The sequence below is a fragment of the Leucopleurus acutus genome (assembly GCF_964270905.1).
Source record: "Leucopleurus acutus genome assembly, chromosome: 19".
Lineage (NCBI taxonomy): Eukaryota > Metazoa > Chordata > Mammalia > Artiodactyla > Delphinidae > Leucopleurus > Leucopleurus acutus.
This window is the reverse complement of record NC_139161.1, coordinates 22,098,466-22,125,549: the sequence shown is the minus strand read 5'-3', so window position 1 is coordinate 22,125,549 and position 27,084 is coordinate 22,098,466. Positions and strand designations below refer to the sequence as shown.

Sequence of the window (27,084 nt, the reverse complement as noted above, 5' to 3'; positions counted from 1 at the left end):
TACTTTTTCAGTGTTTGTTGAGGAGGCGGGTATATGGGAACGGGGAATGACCTGGAGGGCTGCTGGAAAAAAAATTCGAACCAATACCATTCTTTCCTCTAAGTATACCTTCAATGGAGAAATATTTAACGCAGTCTAGTCAAGAATTACAAGTTACCCTCTATAACCCAGTAATCTCCAAATCTGGGTACAGAAAGAAAATATTAGAACTCCTATTTATATTTATTTTTCATATAATTGCTTTTTAATTATCTATTTTTGTGCCTTGTTACACAATATATGGGTACAGTAGTACAGGTATATAATTTATCAACACATGGGGGTACGCATGATCAAAAATTCCTTACTGCAGGGGTGTGCAATTAGAAATGGTGAAAGGCCACATGGAGGCTAAGGTAGGAAAATGAAGGTCTGCCCTCATTTTACTTGCCCAACATAAACTAAGAAAGTGCATTTTTTCATAAAGTAGCCTGCAGGCATCTCGCTGCACTAATAAACAGCAGGGTGAAGGAAAGGACCCAGTTTCTTAATCTCAAGTCAGTGTTCTATCCTCTACAAGTCTCTAGGGGGGGAAAAGTGGAAGCAGAAATTAAATACACGCTGCAAACTAAGTAAAAATCCAACCTTTGGATAAGCCATTAAATAGACGAGATCATTAGCCTGCAAAATATGCACAAGACAGAGGACAATCTCCAGCAGCTTCAGATCTCTCTGGACAGGAAACCTCCTCCACGTAGTCATTTTTCACTACCTCATTTGTAGAAAACTTTCATTCATATCCCATTGTACTACGTAGAGCTAATTTTTAAGACAGATGTGTCCTTCCTCTCCCCAACTCACACATCTATCACCACACGCACCAGCTTCTTTCAAACAACTCATTTCACCTCCAAGGAGGTGACACCGTCTGGAACCAAAAATGAAGCGGCAAAATGTTGAAAATAAAAATAAAGCGGACTTTATTTAGAAGATAAAGGTGGTGTTATCAGTTTTGGTTAATAAAGTTGGGCTCAAGTGTTTTAACAGGTCTTTACTGCCATCACAGACTGGCATGCCAAGGGCATTCTGAATGCCAATTACAGACTGAAGTTGTTTCAAAATCCAAGATGCTGTCAAAATCTGATGATGGAGCTTGGATTTGGATGTTTTTCTTAAAGTTGGACTGACACATTTCTTATATATGAGTGACTAGATTACTTGGTTCTGAAAATGAAAACACTACACTGAGCAGTTCCCCTCCTCCACAAGTCCGTAAGGCAATGTTGCAGTTGCCTCTGACAGCCAAAATCTCAACATTTCAACAGGGGAGCTAAGAGGAACTGGGAAAATGAAAAGCAAAATTAATAAATGTAATTGTAATTGATATAGGCAGCTGCCACTTGTGGCAAACCAAAGCCTAGTCCGATGCCTATTTTCTTCACATTTGCACTGCCATCTTACCAGACGGTAACTACATTCTTGAAGGAATGTGCCAAGACTAGAGTGGGGAAGGCCCAGACAGTGAGTGGGCAGAATGCATTTTGCATCCATTTGCCTTAGGTGGTACAATTAAGGACAAATACCTAGTGGGAAGACCCACTAGCCAAAGGTAACTAGAAAAGAGGGTAATAAATGCATAACCAGTGCAGAGTAACTGCGAGGCACCAAGACCACAGTCCAACCAGCCCATTTTCCTCCTCTCCATCACTGAGTGGATCTGGGAGAAAGCATTAATAACAGCACTTGTCAACTGCTTCCCTGGAACAAAACATGACAAAACACACGGGTTTTGTTTTCATTATGGTTCTCGGTGTACTTTATTCTCCTGCTGTCTAGCTAAGCAGCCCACACAGGACAGAAATGGGTAGCACTGAGGAATGATCAGATTTTTTTTTCTCCCCAATATTCCTGCCCCCTCCCTAAGCCCTGACCAACCCTTATCAGGAATGGTTAGTATATCACCCTTTCCCTCAAGAACAACTAAAATTTAAACAAGGCATTATAGGGCCAGGTCTCTTCAGAGGGCTCAGGAGCTGGTGTGAGCTCTTTATTCACAATGGAGTGTCTTTCCTTCAAACACCTGGATTTTTTTTTTTTGTACACTGGTTCATAGATCGGCACTTGACTTTGAACCTGGCACCAAAAGGCACAATATCTGATACCCTGTACAAGAGCTATTAGAGATGCTGCCGTATGGATGGGCAAAACTGAGCCAATCCCGCTTATGAATGGAAGGCTTGAACAGGGAGTTGGCAAAGAGAAACATGTAAGCCCATATTTTTTGCTAGAATGGAAATGAAAGTGGGAAATTAAGGTCTTTTTAATCCTCCAAATACCTGGAAGCAATTTAAAAATCTTTCTTGGTGCTTTTGAAAGCAGCATATTCAAAATGCCAGCAAAAACTCCTAATAACTGCAGAACCAAAAGGGGATCAAAGCTTACCAACATCCCTCCTTATTGCTGAAAAAGTCTAAAACCAAAATTCAGGGTGCCCTGTTTCCTTGTAAAAGGGAAAATAATTAAGTCTGATTTATCATCATAGCACATCACACTTTAAAAAAAATATTACAGCGTGTGACCAGGGGAATGTTTTGACACCATTTTATTAATCTTCAACTTCAGTGGAAAAATATAACCTTTTTCAAGTGCCATTTTCATCACAAGAGTTCTAGCATATATATATATGTGTATATATATATATATACACACATATATATTCCTTTGTTTTGATTACTTGGTTTTGAAGTGCAGCAAGAGACCAATACCGCATTATAATCAATCAAATAAAAGAGAACAGAAGGCCAAGCAGTTTCCAAATGGTTATTTTATCAGATTGTTTAAACATTAAATTTATCCTTGTTTGCAATCCAAAATAGTTACCTGAAATTTGCTGTTTGTGTTTACTTTTATGGTATGTTTGTTTTCTAAACTCTTTGGCACAATTTTCTGGGGGCGTTCAGACTGCCAAGATACATGTCAGGAGAGAACTTTTCTTTTGTGCTGCCAATTATGAGCATTTAAATTTTGGTTTGTTGGGTTGTGGCTTTCTTTTGTTTTCGAAGTCTGCATTCTTTATTTGTAACAACTGTATTTTTATTTTTTCTATATCCTCTAACTCCAGAGTTCCCCCCCACCCCACTTCTACATTCACAGTTGAACCATATTATTAGGAAAGGCGCCTTGATGAAAAGATCAGGGTGGGAGCTCTGACCATTCGTCAGTGTTTTCCCTAGAATTAAAAAAAAAAAAAAAAAAAAAAAGAAAAAAACCCAAAAAACAAAACCTAAGAGCGTCTCTCCTTTTTTTTCGTCTTATATCTCTTGTGCTGCATCAGTAGACAGAACTTCAGTTAGTTTCATGAAATGCAACATCCTAACCTCTTTTTTTCTGGGAAAAAGAAACTGCAATGACTTGAAGTTGAGAATGTGGATACCGCCTCACTCACACACACTCATTCTCAGACTGTAAAGAATCCCTCACCCTCCTTTCAGCCAGCACGCATACAGTACCAGTACCACGTGGCAAAGGTACACCAAAGGTGGGTTTGAGACCCAGGCTCCATCTTTCTCATCAGTAGCAAAGGCCAGGATGCCTTTTACAACAAAGCACCACAGCTGAACCCAGTCCCTCCTCCTCTCCCCCAAACTAGTCATTCCACTCGGCACCGGCCAAAAGACAGAAAAGCTAGTTCTAGCCTCTCCTGGGAAGAGAGAGCTTTCTTTTTTTTTTTTAAGTAAATCCACCATTTTTCTCTTTTCCAAGATGGCCGACATTATGGTTTTCTACGAAGTCAGTGATTACTTAGCTCACTAGCAGCGCTGCTGTTGATGGCTGCAGCTGCTGCTGTGGCAGGATTTTCAATGTGGTGTGTTTTCAAGCCTCACTCACTCATCCTCTCATTCCCAAACATTCAGCATCCGTGCACACTCCTCACTTCCGGGTTTTTCAAAAGATTGGAGATTTCCAGTGGGGGTCTCAGGTTATCATCCCAATGGTAACAGATCTAAAAACAGATTGGAAAAAAGGTCAATTTTTGAAATCCCATATAGCCAGTAGAGCCAAACACCTCTCTGATTCCTACAATTAAGTGCCTATAGACCTGAATGGAATTTGTCAACTTTTCAATCATTAGCACTTATGAAGGGTAGGAAACTGAAAAGATAAAACTCAAAATAGCCAATTTTACTGAGATCTGTGGTGTAAGATAACTCACTAAGTGAGAGGAAAATAAATTAAAACTACATTTCAAAGCAGAGGTCAGACAACTCCGACTTTGGATATCTTCTGTAAAAGAAAGCAATGTCTCAAAGCACTGCAGTAAAGAAATAAAAGAACATGAGGAAAGAAATACAGAGTAGAAAGAGAATTTTGGGAAAATGCCATTATCAATGACTTTATTAAGGTCCAAAATGATTTGGGGACTTCAGTGAATTCTAGTTATGTAATTTCTGTTCTTTATCACCATGAGGAACCAAAAATGTGGCTCAAGGAAAGATTGGCTGCCTGACCCTTCCACTAGTACAAGGCTGAGGAACAAAGGCCTGGCTCAGAAGCACTATATGGGAAAGAGTACAAAACACCTAAAGAAAGCCCTTGTCAGAACAGTCTAAAGAAAATGTGCCTCCTCCCCAAGAAAGAAGAAGAAAGAGGGCAGAGGAGACAAGCTCTTACCAAGCTTGGTTCTTCAGTTTCCTCAGTTCTTTTGTTGCCCATGTAGCAAGGGTTTTTGCTTTGTTAGTCTTCGATCTCCGTCCTTCAGTTAACAGTTCATGGATCATTGGCCTAGCTTCTACTAATTTCAGTACATCCTTCCCAAATGCTGTACACAAGTCCCTGTGCAAAGTAAACACACCTGAAAATGGGCTCCTGGCCCTACAACAATATCTTGTTTAGAACCTTCCGAACCAGTGCTAAGCTAGCTATGGGTTTCTTGGTATTTACCTACTTTTTAAAGCTGGCAGAAAATTTAAAGATAAGTAAGTCTAACACCTGCCCTCAACAGATTAAAAAAATGAGGTCTAAAAAAGTAGAATAACTTACCCAAGGTTCCACAGCTAATTCATGGTAAAATGAGAACTAGACTCCAGGTCTTTGAGCTGCTCAAAACCAATGTTCTTTCTTCTAATGATACCTCAGAAACCCTCAGTAGAGGAGGCTAAACAGAGGCAATTTGTTGACCAACATCAGAATAGGGGATGGACATAGATCTGATGCTGCTTCTATAATCTCTGAGAGCTCACTTCATAAGAGTTTGGTGGGGAGAAATTAGAAATCTGGAGGGTCTGAAATGAGATTAGAGCTAAATTCTGGAATGAATTATTATCTGAGAACTCAAAACAGGACATGATGGGTTCTATTAAAGAAAGAAATCCCCTCTGTACCAAAAAGGTGGGTAATTGCCATCCAGGCTACTCTCAATATTCTTCACTACACGTCTTCTCATTTTCCGGACACATTCTATTCAGCTATCAGAAGCAGGGTATAACCTACCCGATCAGTCCAGCAGCACAAGCCACTACTCCGTCTGTATGATCCTCATCTCCAGCAATGTGGTCAATGAAAGACAGAATAAATTCTACTCTGGGTTGTACCAGCATCACATCCGCTATAAAAGAAAGAGGTCTGATGAGATTGTCCCACATTTGGCAGGACTATACCCTGTTTACACCCTGTTTCAAAATTCCCAAATACTCTACTCCCATCAGGCAGGTTTTGGGCTGGAGAACTAGTTGCATACAGTTATACCAAATTGTTCTTCCTCAGATTAAGATGTCATTCTTCAAGTCAAGAGAAGAGGCAGATACTCCTATTCTTATAAGCAGATATATATATCTGTAGAAACACAAATGGAACCTTTCCTCTAAGCCTGTAATATCAAAGGAGTGAAGTACAAATATTTCCCCAATCAATAACAAAAACATCAGTTGATAGAGGAAATCTAATGCCCCCAATCCTTCAATTCAGATGCATGGTGGGGGTTAGGGAACTCCCACTCAGTGTTGGCACATATGCAAACAGCAGCAACAGCCTTGCTGGATCCCATCCCTTGCAATGCTCAAGAAATGTGAAGCAAGGTAGCTGAAGAAGCAGGGATCAGAAGAGTCTGTATCCTCCCTCAAAGCTACTCCCTTCATTAGAGCACTGTTCCTCCTTCTCCTCTTCTTTTAAGCAATAGGTGTTAGTTTACAAGTAAACTACACAATGAACACACAGCCCATTTGGCTAAGTGCACACTGGACTAAGTCAACTGGGTTGTATACTCAACGGTGTACGTTCTCCTGGTCTCCCTTCAATCCCTGGACAATTCCAGTATAGGCTTCCAAGCAGCCTTCCCTTAGCTCATTCAGATAATCCACCATGTCATAGTCTGACTGTAAGAGAAAAAGAACAGAATCTCCATCATATCGATGGCCTTTAGTTGTATATTTGTCAAAAGTCCTGCTCCTCCAGTCAGGGCTGGACTTAAAGATAGCTTTAAACTTACCTTGTCCACCTGGGCTTGGGAGGCCTGCTGAAGAGTATTCAATACAACCTCTAGATATTTTTTAAACTCTCCACCAATAGCAAGGGCAATATCACCAAACACTGACAGAATCTGTGGCTTCACAGACCTGTGGACATTTTCATTCTGACAAGGAGAAAAAAAAAAAATTTAGTTCTGTCCAAAGATTCAAAAAGCTTTTTAAAATAACCAACTACTGATATGTTTGGTATAGACCTTAAGGAACATACACAAAAATTAGCAATGCTTACCTCTAGATAGATTATATATTTACTTTTCCTTTGTACTTTACTGGTCCCCACCTGCCCCACTCAAGTTCCATGCATTGACCATGCGTTCCTTTAATTAACTTCACATTCTTAGGTTAGAATCATCTTGCGAAAATGAACAATTCCCTTCATAAGCCCACAGCCAACATTCTGGGACATATGCATTCCCTGTCACGGGTCTTGATGTTTAACTATCTTTCTAACCAATGGTAAATTAGATTGTGTGTATAGACACTCACCCCCAAGTTCTCCAGTAAGAGCTGCATCACCTCATCACAGAAAGGTAAGATGTTGGATTGCAGGGCACGGCATAAGTCTCCCACTAAGCCCACAGCCGCCAAACAAACCTGCCAAGAATCAAGAAAATGACCTCTAGAACAGAAAAGGCTGCCTGCAGGGGTAAGGCATGATTTTTTACCTAGCTACTGGTCCTTTATCACTTGAACCTAGAGTCAAAGAAGAAAAGACCCTTCCTCTCTCACATTAGTTCATTTTTTAACAACCAATATGGCAGGAAGAGAACTAGGACTATCTAATCTATCATTAAGAAAGGACAGAAAAGACAATATTCACCAGGGATGGTGGTGGCAGAGGCGGATGGTTTACTGAAAACAAAACAAAACAAAACTCCTTCTTAGGGTGCTACTCTGATGTGTCTAATATCCTGTCCTTCACTGACTATTTCTAGTTCAGACACTCAGGGCAACAAAGTAGCTCAACCCTTGGGGTGATACACAGGGAAATACTACCTGGGCTACAGGATCCAGACTTTTGTACTACAATGACTACCAGGTATAAATGAGAATATAAATGTATTATTGTGAAAAGCACAGCTTACCTGGTACTCAGCATAATTTTTCAATCCAATGCCCAGGAAGGGTTTAAAGGCCTCCATGTACTTTAAGAATTCACCACCCAACACTGTAAAGAAACAAACTATTAGCACCACAGGATATCACAGAAGAGAACAAAAATAACCATCCTAGCTCTCCCAAAATGTATGCACTCCAGTCAAAAGTTAGGTAGAATGTGAGTTAATTACAGATTCTATCACAAAGACTTAGGGCTGCCTTGGACAAGCCAAATTCATAACTGCTAAAAGGGCCTAACTCTTATACCCTGGAGATAATGCCAAATCTCCAAAGAGTGGGATTTCACTCTGGCTGAAACTACCAAGTGGTATGGCCCTCAAGGAATGCCAAGGTTAATTATGAATTGCCTGAGCTAGTGATATTGCCTCTTGTCCACCTCTTCATCTGATTATAACATGTCCTCTTTGGAAGCCAGCTATTTTTTTGGCCTCGCCGGGCAGCTTGTGGGATCTCAGTTCCAACCAGGGATTGAACCTGAGACCACCAGGGAACTCCTGGAAGCCAGCTTGGTCTCTAGCCAATTCCATCAAGGACTTACTTAATAAGCCAGTCAAGAAAAGCTGTCTGGGTTTCATATCCAAATCAGCCACTCCAGGAACCAAAATCAACTTCCGTGCCCTGCCAGGGTAATCACATGTTGCCAGACCAGTTGCACATAGGCTCCTTATGCTAGAAATGGGTCTGCCTTAATAATACACCTTACAGGGCTTCCCTGGTGGCGCAGTGGCTGGGAATCTGCCTGCCAGTGCGGGGGACATGGGTTTGGGCCCTGGTCCGGGAGGATCCCACATGCCGTGAAGTGGCTGGGCCTGTGAGCCACAGCTGCTGGGCCTACGCGCCTCACTGCAGAGCCCGTGCTCTGAAGCAGGAGAGGCCATTGCAGTGGGAAGCCCACGCCGCAGCGAGGACTGGTCCCCGCTTGCCGCAGCTGGGGAGGGGCCCACGTGCATCAACGAAGACCCAACGCAGCCAATAAAATAAATAAATAAATAAATAAATAAATAATTCTTAAAAAAAAAAAAAAAACACCTTACAAACCACCACTGAAGAAGCATTCCAGGTTTCTGAAGTGCTCTTTAATGTGCTTTTAATGGCCTTTCAAGGAGCCTTAAGTCAGATATGGCTTCCCCAAAGCAATTCTGCATAGTTAGACATGTAACACCCAGAAAATCAATTAATTCCTAGAACTCGATGTTTCATTCCGTTCCATACCAGGCACCATATTGCGTCAACCTGAATCCAAAGCATTACAACCCAAACCAGAAGGCACCAAGTGCCAGGAAAGAAAATAGAAACCTTTACTTCCTCCATGCTTTACAGGAGCCAAACCTCAATAAAGCAAGTAGACTTTAGGGGAAAGAAGAACCTGATGAATTTGAGGTAGGTAACAGTTCCCTCCACCCCCAGAAAGGTTGCCAATCTTGAGTTGCAAATTGGCTCCCCATTCACTTCAAGGAGAGTGGCAAGGCAGTTATACACAAATTTACACTTATGTTCAATCCAGCTCTGAACTGACTCAATACCCCAATAAGTGAGAAGACAGGACTATGCTTTTTTGCAGTCAAAAATTCTTCATGGCCATTGATACTCTTGCATTCTAAAGACATTCCCTGCCCAATTTTGGCTCACTGACCTTCCACCAGTGTGCTAACTGCCATTAGGGCATCCTCTTGCACTCCCCCAGACCCAGCTGTGCTTTGGAACATCCTTAACAGGGAAGCCATGACCACATCAGAGATCTGCAAAGCATCTTGATGTTGCACTTTCCGGAGAACATTCTGTGAAATGAATAAGAGTTCAGAATCTGTTGATTCCAAACCCTTCAATCAGAACACCATACTTTTTTTTTTAAAATCAATTAAGTCCCTAGAATTCTTTTTTTTTTGGGGGGGGGGAAGGCTTTTTATGCTCAGAAGTTTTGACAGTGCAAATCATCTACAATGAAACATACATTTAAATATCTCATCTATTTCCCAATTCAGAACAAATACAAGATGATCTTCCATAGTGCAAAAAGTCATCTCCTCTGTGTTTTATTTAAGTCTGACAAATCCTTGTCAGCAGCCTCCATAATCTAGTTGTACTGGAATGGCAGTTAAATTATTTCAGCTTTGAATAAGGACACGTCATATTAGAGTTCTTACTCATAAAACAAAAGAGCAACCCTTTCTATAGCCTAACCCATTTACAGATGATGGTCAAGAAACTGTCTTGATAAACTGAAACCCATCTGACTTTTCCCAATTCAATATTCGTCAAACCTCCCTCCCTACCCTTTAATTTGTTTCAACTAATGTTACTGGATCAGGAAAGACCTCTTAACAGTCATGTTTTAAAAAATAAAGTTTGGAGTAAAAAAGAGAACGGAGTCATAGGTAAGATGACCTAGTCAGCATCACTCAATTCTAAAACCTAGTACCCACCTAAGCACTAGACAAGTTCCAAGGTTTTCCTGTTCTTGGATAAAAAAGGGAATAGCTCCTCAGCCACGCCATGACTCCAGTCACGAGCAAGGAGTTAACAGTTTAATTTTCCCAGTCTCTCCTCAGAAAAAGTCTACTGTGAACACCAAATACTATAAATCATAATAAAGTTTCCAACAGCAATTGTTTCAAAAGATGATGGTAAAAACACAAGGCTGTATTTTTAGCTCAGTGAACCATAGCTGGGAACCAAATCTGACTGGGCTACACTTGGACAACCCAATGAAAACCAGACTAAAAGTTGCTAATACAAAATAGCTGCACAGCTGGGAGGACCATCACAAATGGAGTAGTTTCCTTCCCTACACTGTACAAAAGACAAACCGCATTTTTACGGACAGACAAGAAAGGAAAATGGGAAATTACTCTCCTAATCAATCAGACTAAGGCCTTTTGAGAAGAGCTTCTGACCACCATCATCTATAGCATCATCTTCAGAGTTCTGTGTGTACATGAACTTGTCATCCTGAGATATGATTCTCTTCCCTGGAGCTATTAAGTGATAAGGCACCATCATACCTGAAGAGTTGCGCAGAGTAAAGACTGAAGGTCATTGAACTGGATCCTATCCGATGTGCTCTGGATATGCGACTACAAGAAAAAGAAGATCATGTTCTGAATAAACACCTTCTGAAAGGGCTTTAAACTCCCTCAATGCTTCCATTTTTGCTGGGTTTGCCAGGACCACTAAATAATCTTTACTGGTGCTAATGCAGGAAAGTAAATAAGCTTATATACGTACATGGTGTTACACATGTATGAATAAACTGTAGCAAGCAATACAATTTTAAGTTGCAACAATTTTTGTATAAGCCTTATATCTTTCTGAGAACATATATGCTTAAGCACTGAAAAAAAGAGAAGAGTCTTGAAACTAGAGCTCTGTGTTAAGTACCACACCCTTCCCACCAGGAACCAGGAACGCCCTCAGTCTCACCTCCATCTGGAGCACCTGCTGTAGTCGTTCCATGATGACTAGAGTCGTTTTCTGAACTGCAGGGTAACAATCCTTGGCACTGTTTTTCACAATTTCCATCAGAGATTCATACGCAGAACTCCTCAGGTTGTTCTGGTGTCCATCAGGTCTGTAAGGAACAGACAGCAAAAATCGTAAAGCCTTAACGGAGAAAGGACAGAGAAGTCGTTATAATATAGAAACTCTCTCACTGAAAATAACCCAGAAACCGATATGGTTGCAGACTTGATCTGAGTTTGGCAAACACAATACAGCCTGGAACCAAATTTTCAATCTCTGAGCCAATGACTACGTTCAATATGGTTTCCAGACCTGTTTAAACTTTAGAATGGCCCTTTTGGAAATGGGCTAAAATTGTAGGAAAAATAGTTAAAAATGCTGAAGAACCCATGTGGATAATTGAAGAGGCTGCACAAGTAGCTATGAAAAAGACAACTTGCGAATTCCCTGGCGGTCCAGCGGTTAGGACTCCGTACTCTCACTGCCAAGGACCTGGGGTTCAACCCCTGGTCGGGGAACTAAGATCCCACAAGCCACGTGGTGTGGTCAGGAAAAAAAAAAAAAGATATATCAATTGTCTTCATTCATCTGCGAGATGAAGAAATGAACTAGTTAAGCATGAAGAACTGATATCCAGCCCTCTTCCTAATGGTTTCTTTTGAGCATGGCTTTAGGTATAGCTTACACAAAATCACAATAATTAAAGGTTGTCCCCAACTTATAACCCCTTCAAACTACATTTCCAAAGGTCATTTATAAAACAACTGTATTTAATGCCAAGTTCCTCACCCAATATCATAAATGGTGTTTAGTAATCTGGTATGGCAACTAAATTCATAATGAGAGCTACTATTTCTCTTATACCATAATCAAATACTCCTATTAACTGTAGACACTGCAAAATGAAGGCACCTCTCTAGGTCAACTACTCTCTACCTGTAGAGAAATGAGATTATTTTCTGACCTTAGTTATAAACCGTACAATTCTAAGGTAGTCGAAAGTCTACATTTCTTTCCTCACTCTTATTTAAACAATCTAGAACAGGATTCTTTTAATTTCTCCTATTGCAATGTTTCTATGATTAGGTTAAACAGTCCCTACACAAGAGGCAAAAGGAGTTGGATGCAAAGACACCACTCATTTCACTCATTTCTGTGTAGTATCAGTTACCTGTCTGTGGTCTCCAAGAGCTTCTGAACTATGAGTTCAAAAGAAGAAGATAAGCAATAGGTAGCTGGTTCTTCCTGATCATCAGCTACATCTGCAGCTTCATAAGCAGCTTCAGCCAGACTGGAGAAAGCCTTAAACCCAGACAGAGTAGATATTAATTAAACTTCAAAAGAATCCCACTCCAGGATTACCTCATTTTCCCTTAAGATACCTTGGGCAGAGTTCCTTTCCAACTGATCTAAGAATAAACCAATGGCAGTGAATCCTCAATTCTTCCTATCCAGGTCATCTCAAGACAACTTAACATGTACACCTATCCTTAAAATTAAATAAACGTATGTATGTACGTATGTTTCTTTATATTTTGTTTCTGCTGCCTAATAATCTACACACAACTCTCTAAGCAGCAGAGTATTTTCACCTACCACGAATGCCTGCCACTTCATTTCTTCTCTTTCCATTCACAGAAAGCCTCTTTGTCCCACTCCTTCCTTGTTTTACCTTCCTCCCCCAAACCCCAAAGGTCCCTAACAAACTACATTCAGCCTATACTGACTCAACACTGAGCTGCCTACCTTCCTTCCCTCATACCCCCTTCTCAGCAATGGTTACTTTTCATGGCCAGCAACTCTCTACCTTAATCAAAATTTCTTGTCCCCAAGCAACTGAAGAAAAAAACCCAAGTCCAGATAGTTTTCCCGCTGGCTTAACATGACTCTTCTAAATGGCTCGGGAACCAGTCACCATGAGACAACAGTTCCCACTGGGTCATGCAGCTCACATCTCCCCCACATTTTAATTGAAGAAATTAGAAAGGAGATGCTATTCAGAAAAAGCCTTCTAGTGAGGTAGACCCATTTCTCTCCCACACCTCCTACTTCCTTGCCAATGGCTTGGCCAACCTCCTTATCTCACCAGGAAGAAAATCCCTCACCCAGCACACATTTGAAGCCACTCTGGGTTCAGCACTGAGGCCCTCAATCAGACACTGCAGCAGGGGAGTCAAGTAGACATCATTGATGGCAGCTTCGGGAAGCAGTTCACAGATTCTGCCCACAGTCCATGCAGTTGTGTCTCGAACAACTACACTGGGGTCTTTCATTAATTCTATTAAGGTGGGCATAGCCTGAAAATACAACAGTTATTGGCAAAGCAAAACAAAGATTAAAGTTCATGCTGACTGATACCTCAGAAGAGGAAATACTGATGTTTGGAATTTAACTCAAAGTATCAAGATGGTTTTGTCATTTTATAAGACATGCTTATCAAATATCCAACAATATAATAAAAGTAACTGGAAAAGTGAAAAAGTCCTCCTCTCTTCACCAAATCCCAATACACAGTTTTATTAAGAGTTTGGTATGAATACTTTCAGCAATCTTTATTGAATTACTCAGGCAGAGATCCCAGGATGAAGCTGTGATGGCATTTAGCTATTACTGAACGGTTGAGGTCTATATATACTAAGCTCAATTAAAATGTACTCTTGGGCTTCCCTGGTGGTGCAGTGGTTGAGAATCCGCCTTCCAATGTAGGGGACACGGGTTCAGTCCCTGGTCTGGGAAGATCCCACATATCGCGGAGCAACTAAGCCCGTGCGCCACAACTACTGAAGCCTGCGTGCCTAGATCCCATGCACCACAACAGGAGAAGCCACGGCAATGAGAAGCCCGCGCACCACAACGAAGAGTAGCCCCTGCTCACCACAACTAGAGAAAGCCCACGTGTAGCAACGAAGACCCAATGCAGCCAAAAATAAATTAAAAAAAAATATGGAGAATTGTTTATGATATAGCATTTAGTGAAAAAACAAGTTTTAAAACTATTTGTACAGTAAAATCTCCATCCTGTTGCACATACATGCACACTGTTATCACTGGGCAATGGGATTAAAGGTAGCTTTTTCTTTTTGGCCTTTTCTGCATTTTTCAAGTCATATGATTTTTGTAATAAAAAAAGAAATATATTTTATGCCTCATTGACAGCGAATAGCTATCCACAAGTAATCTTTGTGGATAACTATTTACAGCTTTGTTTTTAAAATAAAGGCAAGGGCTTCCCTGGTGGCGCAGTGGTTGGGAGTCCGCCTGCCGATGCAGGGGACACGGGTTCATGCCCCGGTCCGAGAAGATCCCATGTGCCGCGGAGCAGCTGGGCCCGTGAGCCATGGCCGCTGAGCCTGCGCGTCCGGAGCCTGTGCTCCGCAATGGGAGAGGCCACAACAGTGAGAGGCCGGCGTACCGCAAAAAAATAAAAAAAACAAAGGCAAATCTTCAAGCAAGAAGTTTAAATAAACAATAAATATCCCACTTTCCACCCACAAACTCCCTCAGCTTCACCTGTATAACTAGTGGTTTGAGCTGATTGGGCTCTGGTCCTTCCAAGATACAGCCGAAAGCCATCACTGCTGCATCCCGGTACCGCCAATCAGGGTTCTTGATGTGTTCCTTGATGAAGGGGAGGACATGCGGGACAATGTCATCTTCACAGCAGGTGGCCAGGAGCATGAGGCACACCCCAGCTGCTTTGCAGGGGTTCCAGTCGTCGTCATCATCATTTTCATCCTAGTGAAAGAATGTGGCATTAATTAAGTTTTTGTTCAAAGAATCACTTTAACTCAAAAGGTCCTCTGACTACTCTCAAATATCATTACAACTTAAGTTTTGGGGAAGTAAATAAAATATAAAACCTTCATATCTTTATCCCTTCCACAAAGATTCATCACAGCACAGCCTTTGTTAAACAAGATGTAGATAGAGGGAAGATACTTCTTAGCACTATACAATGAGATGAACAAACTCCAACTACATGCAATAAGGATGAATCTTGAACACATAAAGTAAAAAGCAGGGCAAAAGAATATATGCTACTTGATTCTAGTTATATAAAGTTCAAAATCAGTCAAAATCTATGCAGTTAAAGGTGAGGGAGGAGTTAATGACCAGGAAGAAGACACTGGGGGGATGGGGGTGGGGAGTGTGGTTCTGGTGTGCTAGTAATTATTATTTCAATAAAAAGTTAAAAAAGATTCCATTCAGATCTCCCTTGAAACTAGAATTCAAGGTATATCCTTCTTATTGTGGCTGTTCACACCAGAGTAATTTAAGGTAGGCTGCTTATGCAACTTCAGAAAATTATATACCTAAAGAATGATTTGTTCCCAAAATGAGAAAAGCACAACAAAAATATACAAAAGTGAAAATACTAAGGTCAAAGATAGAAAAACAACAACTGTAAAACTACCAGATGAGATGAAAATTTAAGGGAACACCCAGTCCATTTCAAACTAAGTGTATCTCTATTTATCTTTCAAGATTGCTCTATTAAGAGTCATGTACTTCCCTAAAAACAAATTACATTCCTGTGTACGAAGAAATTTTGCAGTGCTCAAAGTTACAGCGTTGTTTCCTCAAAGCACTGCCAGCTCTTTGATAATATTTCACATGCACCAGAAGAGATGAGGTGACAGAAAGAATCTTTCCAAACACCATACCAAGAAAAACTGTGATGCATGAAGCTGAAAGGGAACAATGGCAACCAAGATACACTTCTTATAAGATAATTTCTCTACTTACTCATTAAACCCACATCCCTCATGAAGTCTTGCTACAGTTATTTTGTCAGGCTGATCAAAAACTACTCAGAGCCTAGAGGATCTTACTGATCCAGCTCAGCTCTTCCCGAGGCATCTATAACAGAACATCAACTAGTTCAAGAGTTGCTGAGTTCCTTCGTGGCAACTGTTCCACAGCAAACCAACCGTTAACAAGGCTTCACAGCTCACCTGGCTAGATTTGGAAGGTAACTCACCTGTTTAGTTAGTGTCTGTGTGAGGATTGGAACCAGGTATTGTAGTGCTCCCTTGGCATAAAACTTGCTGGTGTGCTCAGGGGGCCGTCCTTGTTCTGCTGCCTGAGGAGAAACATAAAGCAAATTCTGGACAGCAGCAAACAAGCTATGATACTAAAGGCATACAGTGAGAGCTGCCCACAGGTCTGTACAGAAATACATGGAGCACATGGTAACATGCAGTGTGTGTGCTCTTTGGAGGCGCTCATTTTTGGGCTACTTCAATGAGATTCTTTTAGGCCATACATATAATCTACCTTAAAGGACCAAGGCAACCTTAAGAATTATATTCTTTATTCACTAAGTGACCTCTGGATGAAGAGATGTATGAAGCTTACATAAAGATGCCGAAGATTGTGCTTTTTGTAGGACATAAAGACAATCAAGGTTGGAAACAAAGCTTGAATTCGAATTTGCGAGTGCAGAATTAACCCCTTTCTCCGTATCTAATTCCTTCACCAGAGTTAGTAAGCTATCAGTTATACATCCCATGCTTGCATTAGGCCTTCCAAAAGAAAATAATTCAGCATCAGATGTCACCTGGTTAAAATGCAACTTCCTGCTGCCCCCTTGTGTTCACAGTACTAGTATTTTCAACAAATCCTGACTGGTAAAAACAGGAGATGCTTCATTCCTGATCTGTCTCCCTCATGAGGGCCTTTGGCTAGCAGAAAACCCCAAATCTCTACAAATGGAGATACCCTCTAAGCCCGGTCATAATAAAGCTCTCCCAGAGGAAAAATAATATCCACAAAAGAGGTAAGTCCCAAAGCCCAGTCAGAATGACAGCTCTCCCACCACATGGACTCTCCCAGGCTCACCTCTGAAGCTTCAATGGCCAAGTCCATTTCCTCATCACAGACATTGGACCAGAATTCTATCCCTTGTAGGGCCACCTCATCAATATCACTTTTCATTGCTTCAATTGTGATCTTAAGAGAGAAAACACAACACCCCAGGTCCCAAATAAGTGCTGGTTCAAGTTCGACCCCTCCTATAATCACAGATACTCAAGTTTCAAAAATGTATATTTATGAAAGCTAGGTCTGAAATGAAAGGTAGGAAAAAGAGATTTTAAAAATATACTCTTCTTATTAGTACAAAGGTAGCACAAGTTTTCTTGGCACACTGCTGATGAACTTAAATCTAATACGCAGACTCAGGGAATTTCCTTGATTTCACAACATTAAATAATTACAGAACTGACGAAACATCAACTAAGAATAATGGACTTTTGCAATCAGCTCTATGCTCAACTACATAAAATAAAAATACTTACTGCAAAAAGAGCAGGACCCATATATGTCTCCATGTACTGATAATATAAGGACATTATCTTCACCAGATTCTGTAAGGCAGCCACTCGTACCTTTTGCAAACATCAGATTAAACAGTTTACTATTTAGTTTAATAACAATGCAATCTGAAAAAGGGAAATAACCACTTCACTCAAATGGGTTAATAATCTATAGTGTCAATTGAAGTGTATTTCTTTTCCTTCTTTTTTACTTTAAAGATATCTGTGGAACCCCTGGCAGGACTAAACTCACTAACGCCCTCAGACTGGATGTTACTCCCACCGGCTTCAAGGGTCAAGGTTTAGGTTACTGCAATAGGAAAGCTGTTTCAACGGCTACAATGGAAAACAATCACTTGAACAACCTACAGCAATTAAATAGCAAGGCTGGGCTTCCCTGGTGGCGCAATGGTTGAGAGTCCGCCTGCCGACGCAGGGGACGTGGGTTCGTGCCCCAGTCTGGGAAGATCCCACATGCCGCGGAGCGGCTGGGCCCGTGAGCCATGGCTGCTGAGCCTGCGCGTCCGGAGCCTGTGCTCCGCAGTGGGAGAGGCCACAACAGTGAGAGGCCCGCGTAGCGGAAAAAAAAAAAAAAAACAGCAAGGCTGATCAAAAACCATTTCTCCCTTAAATCTTTTTTAAGAAGGTGACAACTTCCATCATGTTAGCTTTCCAAGGACTATTCTTCCCTCTTCTCCAATTCAGTGAAGAAAAATTCTTATTTAATAACAGTATTAGTTAAACCTATTTCTGAAGTCACCAGATTCCAACATTTCAAACTACTATGCTAGAGTTAGCATTTCCTAGGAAAGACAGAAGACAAATTTTTCACATGACCTCTCACTTACCCTTGTATCTGGACACTGTGTGGCTTCACAGACCACCTGCATAATAAAGTGCCTTTCGGACTGCAAAAGAATAAAAATAAAGAAAATGAGAAGAGTATAAACCACATATATGAAGATTACTAGACTATCCCTTTGAAGAAAACTCTCACTCCCTCAGGGACCCACACAACCCTGGACCAATCAAGCAGGTTTTCCCGACACAGTAATGGGACTGTGAAGGCTCTACAGAGTTTGCCCCCAGTGTCTACTATATGACCTGCCCTCTAAGGAGGTCCTGAATCTTTTAATCCCCCAAATGACCTTCACTAACAAGACTTGAGGAAGGAAGCAGACAGGAAAATGTAGGTCACAGGATTGAAATAAAGATGGCTAAAACAAAACAAAAAACCCCCCTGCAATTAGGAAAACCCCCTTCCTTGTATTTAAAATTTAAGAGAGGGACTTTCCTGGTGGTCCAGTGGCTAAGACTCCGTGCTCCCAATGCACGGGGCCCAGCTTCAATCCCTGGTCAGGGAACTAGATCACGCATGCCGCAAGTAATATCCCACATGCCGCAAGTAATATCCCACATGCCGCAACTAAGACCCGATGCAACCAAATAAATAAATAAATATTTTTAAAAAATTAAAAATAAAAAAAAAAAATTTAAGGGAATTCAAACAAACCCAGATCAAATGTGGTAAGATACAGGAGAAGACTAATGAACTACATTTTCCAAGCAATTAGAATTGCAGTTTGCTTTCGTTTCTTAGACCTCCCTACTTTGTCCACTCTAAGGCCAAGAAAAGGCAAAAAGCCCAACTAAAGCATCAACAAACGTGCAAAAATGCTTTCAGACTATATCACCCAGCAATCGACTTCTGGGTATATATCCAAAAGAACTGAAAACGACTTCTCAAAGATATATTTGTACACCCATGTATACAGCAACACTATTAACAACAGTCACAAGGTGGAAGGAAGCAAAACAAATGCCCATCAACCAACGAATATAATGGAATTATTATTCAGCCTTAAAAAGAGAATTCTGACACATGCTATAACATGCATGAACCCAAGACATCATGCTAAGTGAAATAAGCCAGTCACAAAAAGACAATTCAAATACTGCATGATTCTACTAACATAAACTGTCTAGAATAAACAAACTCATAGAATCAGAAAGTATAAAGGTGGTTGCCAGGGATTGTAAAGGGGAAAATGGCGAGTTAATATAATTTCAGTTTTGCAAGATGAAAAAGTTCTGGAGATTGGTTGCAAAACGATGTGCATATACTTAACACTACTGAGCTTTACACTTAAAAATGGTTAAGATGGCAAACTTCATTTTATTGTACATTTTAACACAACTACAAATAAATAATAGGGGGAAATACTTTCAGGCAAAATAAACTTTATTTATTAATTTTCAAAAGCACTTTCCTAAGGAAGTATGAAACAGCCCAATTTGCATATTTAAAAAAAAATCCCAAAGCATACTCACACTTTGGACTGCAAAAGAGAAAACCTAAACCTAGAAACATTTTAGATCACATTATTCCCAAAAGCCTGATGAGAAATGGCAAACACCTACTCCATGGTCGTTTCACACAACACAAATCTTAACTAGATGGGAAATAAATGCTTCTAAAGAAGATGGTACCTTCTAAGTCATAAACTTAAAACAAAACAAAACAAAACTTTCATTTAACTCTCACGCCTCACCCTCTGAACCTACACCTTTTAATCAAGAGACACTTACCTCTTTGTCAAAGTTTGCTTTGGTGAACTCCAGTGAGTTCAGGAGTGCATTAGTAGCCGCTAGCTTCACATTATTGCTAGGCTCTTCTTTCCTCATCCCCTGGATTATGGCAGTCAGAATCTCATTGGATTTATCCTGTAGCTGCTCTGGGTCCTGAAACAGCAGAGAAGTGCAGTGAATATAATAACTGAGCTCATGACTAATCAGCAGTCCTTTCAACTGTAAAATCTATTTGAGAGAGTATCATGAGACTTTCCTGATCTTTTCCCACACATTTCCATTTAGGGACAAACCACCTGCAAAATATCCCAGGGTCTGGTAGTCCAAAATTGAACTGAAACAAGTTAAACTCATCAACTTCATCTCTGCTTCTTAGCATAATGACTCTGGGCATGAAGTAATGCTGGCTTTTTTTTTCCCCTTCTGTGCAAATGGAGATGGCAGTCTGGTGTTTTTTTCCAGGCCATCTGTACCAACTGAAGTAAAGCTTCAGAACATCTGAGGACCAAGGATCAACACCTGGGCACATCTATGGAGTCTAAGTCCAGGTCAAGTGCTGTGGACTTCTTTGCTTCATCAAATCTGTATATCAAAACAGACACCAAGAGTAGTAACCTCAGCAGCAACAACAGTCCTAGGAGGGCTGCATTTAACATACTGTGTTGTGGCTCCAGTGGTTAAACCACTACAGCAAAAGCTGGCAAACTGTTTCTGTAAAATAGTAACTGAAAAAGTAACACAGCATCCTTGGTACATTGAGGATCTTCAGAAAGCGATCAGATCAAGGAGAGGAGAGAATATCTATGCCCCTCCATACAGGGATTTCCATCTTGAGTTTGTAAACCTTAAGTCTCTTTCCTTTAGGGCATGCTTAGCAATATGAGGATAAATTAACTATCTAAATATAGAAGTCTAAAATAACAAATAAAGCAGCCCTACTTTCAAAACACTCTGCAATAGCTTGGTTTTCTTCATGATGATAAAGAATAATTCTAATACCATGCATGTTACAACTAGATGGAATCAGAGGTATATAAGTTAGATACAGCACTTACTATATCTTGACAAATGTAACCAATAGCTTCCAATGTCGACTCTTTCATGTGCTCTGTGCTGTTGGGGTTTGTGACATTGGCCACCAGCTGAGGAATGAGTTCTGGCCATTGGTTCACTGGGATCTCTGCACAAGCAATACCAGCCACACACTGCGAGGCAGAACTAGGCCGGTAAGTTTCTGTGCCCAAAGTCTGCAAAACCTGTACGCAGGTACACACACAAAAAGACAAAAGATATCAATTTTAATACTACTTGAATATATTTTGCCTACCAGCATACCTCTTACATCAGTCTCTGAATTTTCTATAATACAGAAAAGTAGGAAAAGGCATATACAGTATAGGCCACCTGTTGGGAAAACAGCCAGCCTCAATACCAACAGCAGCACAATCAACACTGCCCCAGAGGCTAGAAATGAAACCAATTATCTCCTACTTCCAAATGGAATCTCCAAAGCCAGATACCTCACCTCAGTGTTCAACACAAGGTGAGAAAGTAGCAAAGGCATAGGTACAGATAAAGAATGAAGCCACAACTGACCCTGGGTTAATCATTACCATGATCAGCTAATTCTGTCAATGAACTCACTAAGAATCACCAGTCCACTCAAAAGGCAAACAGTTAACTGTTCCTGGCATGAACGCAGGACAAAGAGTAGCTGCCAGATATTCAGGCCAGCTCTGCTGACTAGGTCAGGTCACTTAGTATCCTGCTTTGTAGCTAATAATAATGAAATCCCCATCCTTCCCCCTTATACGGTATATCATCAGCCCTGCCCACTCCCAACAGCTCTACCCAATAACAGTTCTGATTGATTCTAAATGAAGGTTTTGCTCCCTAGGGCTACCGGAGCTAGACTGGACTTTAAGAAAGACTGTTATGGGGAAGGGGGCAGGGAGCAGGGATGAGATGAATTGTCCAAAAGGGCAGGGGTTGAACAGGTATTAATCCAAGTCTGACTAAGAAATCCAGGGTGCCTTTATACTGTATTGCACCATCTCCTAGTACATACGTGAATCCCATTCTATCTTTAGCTTTTCTCCTTTAAATTGCTTCTAGAAGACCATTAATTAATATTACTCGAGGTGATTTAGAGACTACAAATGTCTAAATCCTGACTACTGAAAGTTATTTTTTTAAAACTAGGGGTGACCCTAATGATAATAGTCAATTATCAGAAATAAGAGGAGTAAGAAATTAGCTCTCAACTGTGTCCAGACCCACATTTTAAAAAATAACCACCAGCACTGAAAAAGTATTACCAGATGTGCTATGAAAGGGAAAAAACCCCAAGATAACTGCTATTTTTTTCATGCATGAAAGCTCAATAATGTCTATACAAATTCTTACTCAAAAATTTTAAATTTGGTGTTAAGATTGATGTGCCCCCCTCCAAAGTCAACTACAGTTCCAATCATGTCTTCTCTCATTTACTATTGTATAATTTGAGGAAAACGAGAAATTGAATGAATACAGTTAAGTACCAAGATTTCCAGTGATTATGGGACTTCCCTGGTGGTCCAGTGGTTAAGACTCCACCCTTCCACTGCAGGGGCATGGGTTCAATCCCTGGGTGGGGAACTAAGATGCCGCATGCCACACAGCGAGGACAAAATACAAAAACAAACAAACAACAACAAAAGATTTCCAGTGATTAATGGCATAAACTTCATTTATATCAAATTACTGAAAGAAGGATTAAAATGTTATTATATAAGGAAACCCAATGTGGACAGAAATAACTCTACATATTCCAAAGAAGATTCAAAATAAGTTGGCTTTTGTAACCTAGTTTCCTGTCATGAGTTCCTCCATGCAAGAGTGAAGAGGGAAGGAGGTACATAATTAGAAAGAGAAGTTACTGCCGTAAAGAGCACTAATTTACCTAATGCTGACACCCAGAACCAGGAAACAGAAGATTGATGTGCAGAACCACGACTAGCACAAGTACAGACGCAGAAATCCCCCCACTGGTTTCTCCTCAAATACCAAGGACCAACTGATGACTGCACAGATGTTTGACTTACTACTCTCTGTGCCTTATCCATGTAACACAGGCCACTAAAGAACCCAATTAAAAAAAAAAAAAAGCATATACGTCCATATATTCTGAGTTCTTTGCTGTAGCAAGAATTATGGATTTCTAATTCACCAAGCAAATCACAAGAACTCCATAACGCAGCGTAACAAGTGACATTCAATTTTCCTCAAAAAAATAAATAACTAAAAATCCATCAGCTCACTTTTTAAACACCTTGACAAAAAGCCAGATGTCTCTAGAAGTTTCTCATTATTTGCTAAGTAGATAAAATCATGATTAATGTCGTAATCTTATTTCACAAACTCTTTGGGCTTGAAAGCCCAGGAGATTATTTAATTCCCCTTCTGACTCCACACAGTGCCATGCCTAAATCACCAAACAATGGAACTATCTACAGCAGAAGTTCAGCAAGAGCTAAGTGTTAGTTAACTAAGCTCTAAATCACTTGGATAAAGACAGTTTGAGAAAGAAGACTTGTATCAAATACATTTTTTACCTTCAAGTTAAGTTTAGATCCCAGACATCTATTGCACTGTCAGCTCCTTCCCATGTAGATGACCAAAGAACTGACACTCCCCAGGCTAGTGTGACCAAAAGGAGATGAAAGCTACTTACATAATTTTTGACTTCCCGTCGAGCATTAGCATCAATAGCAAGCCACCTCTGCTGGTACTGTGTCTTGATATCTGGATCTTTAGATGTCAAAGAATTCTTGATTTGTAGACCAGCTGCAACTCTGGCAACCTGACTGTTTCCTGGATTTGCCAGCACTCTGGACAGTTCCACAAGGAAAGTGGGCTGTTAAGATGTGAATGAATAATACCTCTTAGGAATTTTACCAATTGAGAATAGCACCAAAAAACAGGGGAAAACCTAAAATTTTTAGGACATATAATATTTCGGAAAATGCCAAAATATCTACTTCAAGATTCCTATAAAAATGTTATTTGGTACATGAGGAAGTCATCCATCTTCTCACACAGACTCAGCATTTAACAAGGAGTTACAGGTTTTCCTATCAACATCAACTAAGAGTGCCCAAATCTTCACATCAGATCCCCCAGAATTAAAGTAAGCTTGACAATCTGGTAGAGGATTCTTCTTCATACCTAGAACAAAACCCGGTACTCAGTAATTTGTATTTGTTAAATGAATATGTTATGACAGGGTAGAAAGTAAAATTGTTACTTTTAAAATTTAGATTAAAAAAAATCTTGGTCCAAAAAGAATGACACCCAGGGTGGCTTTTGATCTCATGGAAGCAGGTTATAAGAGAGGGAAGTACTTCTAAATGTAAAACATAGACTTAGGAGGCTAGTGTTCTCTCGTTTAGTTTTCAGTGTTTCAGCAAAATAACAGTGAAAAAAGATTTATAAGGGAAAAGTGATAACAAATATTTAGAAATAGGGGGCAACTGAAAAGATAAAAATGTCAAGGAAAATGACTTCATGTTTAATAGGCAAGAGTTAACACACTAAAAGTGTGTTATTAACAATTCCTTGAGTTGTTCCTATTCTTGAGTTGTTTAAACATTACTGTAGATTCTTGAAAAGTATACTCAATCTTTTGTACTGCTCAGGTCCCCAATTTGGTTTAAAAATTTGGTTTAAAAATTTTAACACACACTAGTCTTCCCTGCAAGCAGCTCTCTCCAATGGAAAAGCTAACAGGAAAAACTAGAAGCAGATAGTTTACCACAAACAAGTCCTCCAACCACAGTGGGAAATAATTCTTAAAGGTTTTATTAATTATATACCACTAAAGAATGTTAGGAATGTTGGGAATAAGATAAAATGTTAGGAATAAGAGAAAAGGCTCCTTGCAAACTTAGCAAAAGAAGAAAAGAGGAATATATACCAAATGGAAATATTATCAGTCTATACTAGTGGATAAAAATCTTTTCTATGGAAAATTAAGGATAAAAAGATTAGTAGTAAAAACTAACACATGGAAAGGCAAAAAAACCCACAAAAAACACGAAAACTCCACAAAACACAAAAAACCCAAAAACCATTCAAAGGCAGTTTGTATAAAATAAAAATACACCTTGTCACTTTTTTCTCTTGCGTTATTTTGCCTAAGTAACACAAAAGAACACATCTGGTTACAGTGAACTATTACCTTTAAAAGATGTCTAGTATCATTCACCCTTCTCTCTGCTCCCCATCCCCCCAACAGGAGGGAATCCAAAGAGGAACATTACTGGCACATAGGTTGTTTCAACCAATACATCTCACAATTTTACACAGAGATCCAGTCTCTAGGGGACTTAACATTCATTTGTTCTGTACCCTTTAAATTTGAAAATATGAAAAACGAGGAACTTTCCTCTGGAAACAGGCCCGATCTCAAGGATGAGCCTCAGCCTGTTATCTGGGTGCAGATTTAGTCTCTACTGATTCGGGGGTACGCGGGGGGGAAATACAAAAACCCGGGTGAGAAATACCCAGTCAAAAAAGGGAGAAACACTGCCGGAAATGGGTTAAGAGGCATTCGGGTGCAGGCCTGGCCATGAGCACAGACCAAGGGAGACTGGAAACGGTAGCGCTCTGGGAAGTAGGCGAACAATCACAGGGGCCACGGGACAGGAAGGAGAAGCCGGCCCCGGTACGAATAAGGCGGGCGGCAGGGTTCGTAGCTTCCACATGGCCCCTAGGCCCGGCTCCCCCACCCCCACCCTTGCTGAACACGCAGCGCCGCGCAACCTAACCTCCCCTCCCTCCCTCTTTCTCCCTCCTGCTGCACCGCCGCCCTCAAGCTGCACGCCGATTGGGTGGCAGTCACCCCGGCGCGCCGCGCCATTGGCCAGATGCCGGGCCCGGGGCGGGACACACCCACCGGCTTCCCGATGGCGGGGTTAGGTTGGACGGGGGGGGAGGGGGACGGGATGGGGCGGGGTGGGTTCCCGAGGCCTGGGCCTCCGGGAGGGCGGGAAGGCCCGCATGCAGGGGATGGGGAGACGGCGGGATGGGGGACGGCGGGGTGGCACGCACCAGGTTCTCCACGGCCGCACGCTCCAGGAACTTCTGCGCCGCTTCCAGTTCCAGCCGATCTGGGGGGGAAGGAAAGTGGAAAAGGGGACAGGGTCAGAGGGGCCAGGGCTTCCCCTCCCCCCACCCAATCACCTCAGTTCGACCCCCGGCCCCCGCGTCCTACCGGGAGACACGGTCTTCTCGAGGATGGTGATAAGCTCCATGGCGGAGGTGGTGGCGGCGACTCCTCTTAGGACGACGGCCCGGCCTCTCGGGCGGCGGCTCTAACTGGGGATGGGGGTTGGGGGTCGGGTGGGTAGGGAGGGTGGGGTGGGGGGCGGGGGTCACCACAAGCCCATTCACCGGCTCCCTCTTGGTAGTCGCTCCAGCTCCCCTTCCTTCCTCCTTTCCGTCTTTCCTCCCTCCTAATTTGCTACTGGCGGCGGCGGCAGCTGCTCCTCTGACGGCGGGGGAGGGACCCCGGGGGCAGCTCAGAGCGCGGCTGGTGCTCGGGTGGCGGAGGGAGAAAGAAGGGAAGGGAGGCTGTGAGTTAACGGCGGCTCGCAGGGAGGGAGAGAGGGGGAGGGAGGAAGGCGGAGGGATATTCGGGCCGGACCTCTCCGCGGCGGCACCGCGCTACATGTCGATTGGCTGCCACTGTGGCCACGCGGAATCCCCAATTGGCCCGGCGGTCAGCGTTGAAGGGCCGCCCTGCGCCCATTCGCTCGCTGGTTTCAAGGCCCGGGGTTGGCTGGGCGGGCAGCGGGATGGGGGCGCGGATTGGCCGAGGGGCGGGAGATTGGGGTGAGGCCGGCCAGAGCCTGCCGCTGATTGGATTGGCCTGGTAAAGGCCGTGAGCTGAGGCCGTCTGAGCTCTGGGAGGAGGGTGGACAGAAGGTAAGACTCCGGGCCTGCTTGATTGGCTGGGATACTAGACGTTGATAGGATAGGGCACCCTAAAAAACTGGGGAGAGGAGTTTGGGGTCGGGGCCTCGGAAAGGCGGGAGGTGCCCCACTGCTTTAGAAGC

At 41.8% G+C, this 27,084-nt stretch overlaps 1 protein-coding gene across 2 annotated transcripts; it reads right to left on the bottom strand.

Moving 5' to 3' along the window:
* Window positions 1-2,020: 2,020 nt before the first annotated feature.
* KPNB1 (karyopherin subunit beta 1) lies at window positions 2,021-26,583 on the bottom strand (the record flags this gene model as incomplete). 2 transcript variants are annotated; one of them, XM_082859910.1, is made up of 22 exons in its annotated part: window positions 26,241-26,583; window positions 26,078-26,136; window positions 23,700-23,882; window positions 21,043-21,243; window positions 19,988-20,140; window positions 18,247-18,306; window positions 17,381-17,470; window positions 16,923-17,033; window positions 16,063-16,164; window positions 14,592-14,816; window positions 13,187-13,378; window positions 12,253-12,383; window positions 11,043-11,190; window positions 10,625-10,696; window positions 9,256-9,400; window positions 7,589-7,671; window positions 6,990-7,097; window positions 6,464-6,607; window positions 6,245-6,350; window positions 5,470-5,584; window positions 4,651-4,812; window positions 2,021-3,982 (listed from the first exon to the last, which is right to left on the bottom strand). In XM_082859910.1, coding segments are annotated over exons 1-22 (2,631 nt in total). In that variant the 5' UTR covers window positions 26,281-26,583. The 2 variants fall into 2 exon arrangements, with proteins under 2 accessions (XP_082716036.1, XP_082716035.1); XM_082859909.1 differs by lacking the exon at window positions 2,021-3,982 and having other exon boundaries at window positions 4,647-4,812.
* Window positions 26,584-27,084: the final 501 nt, after the last annotated feature.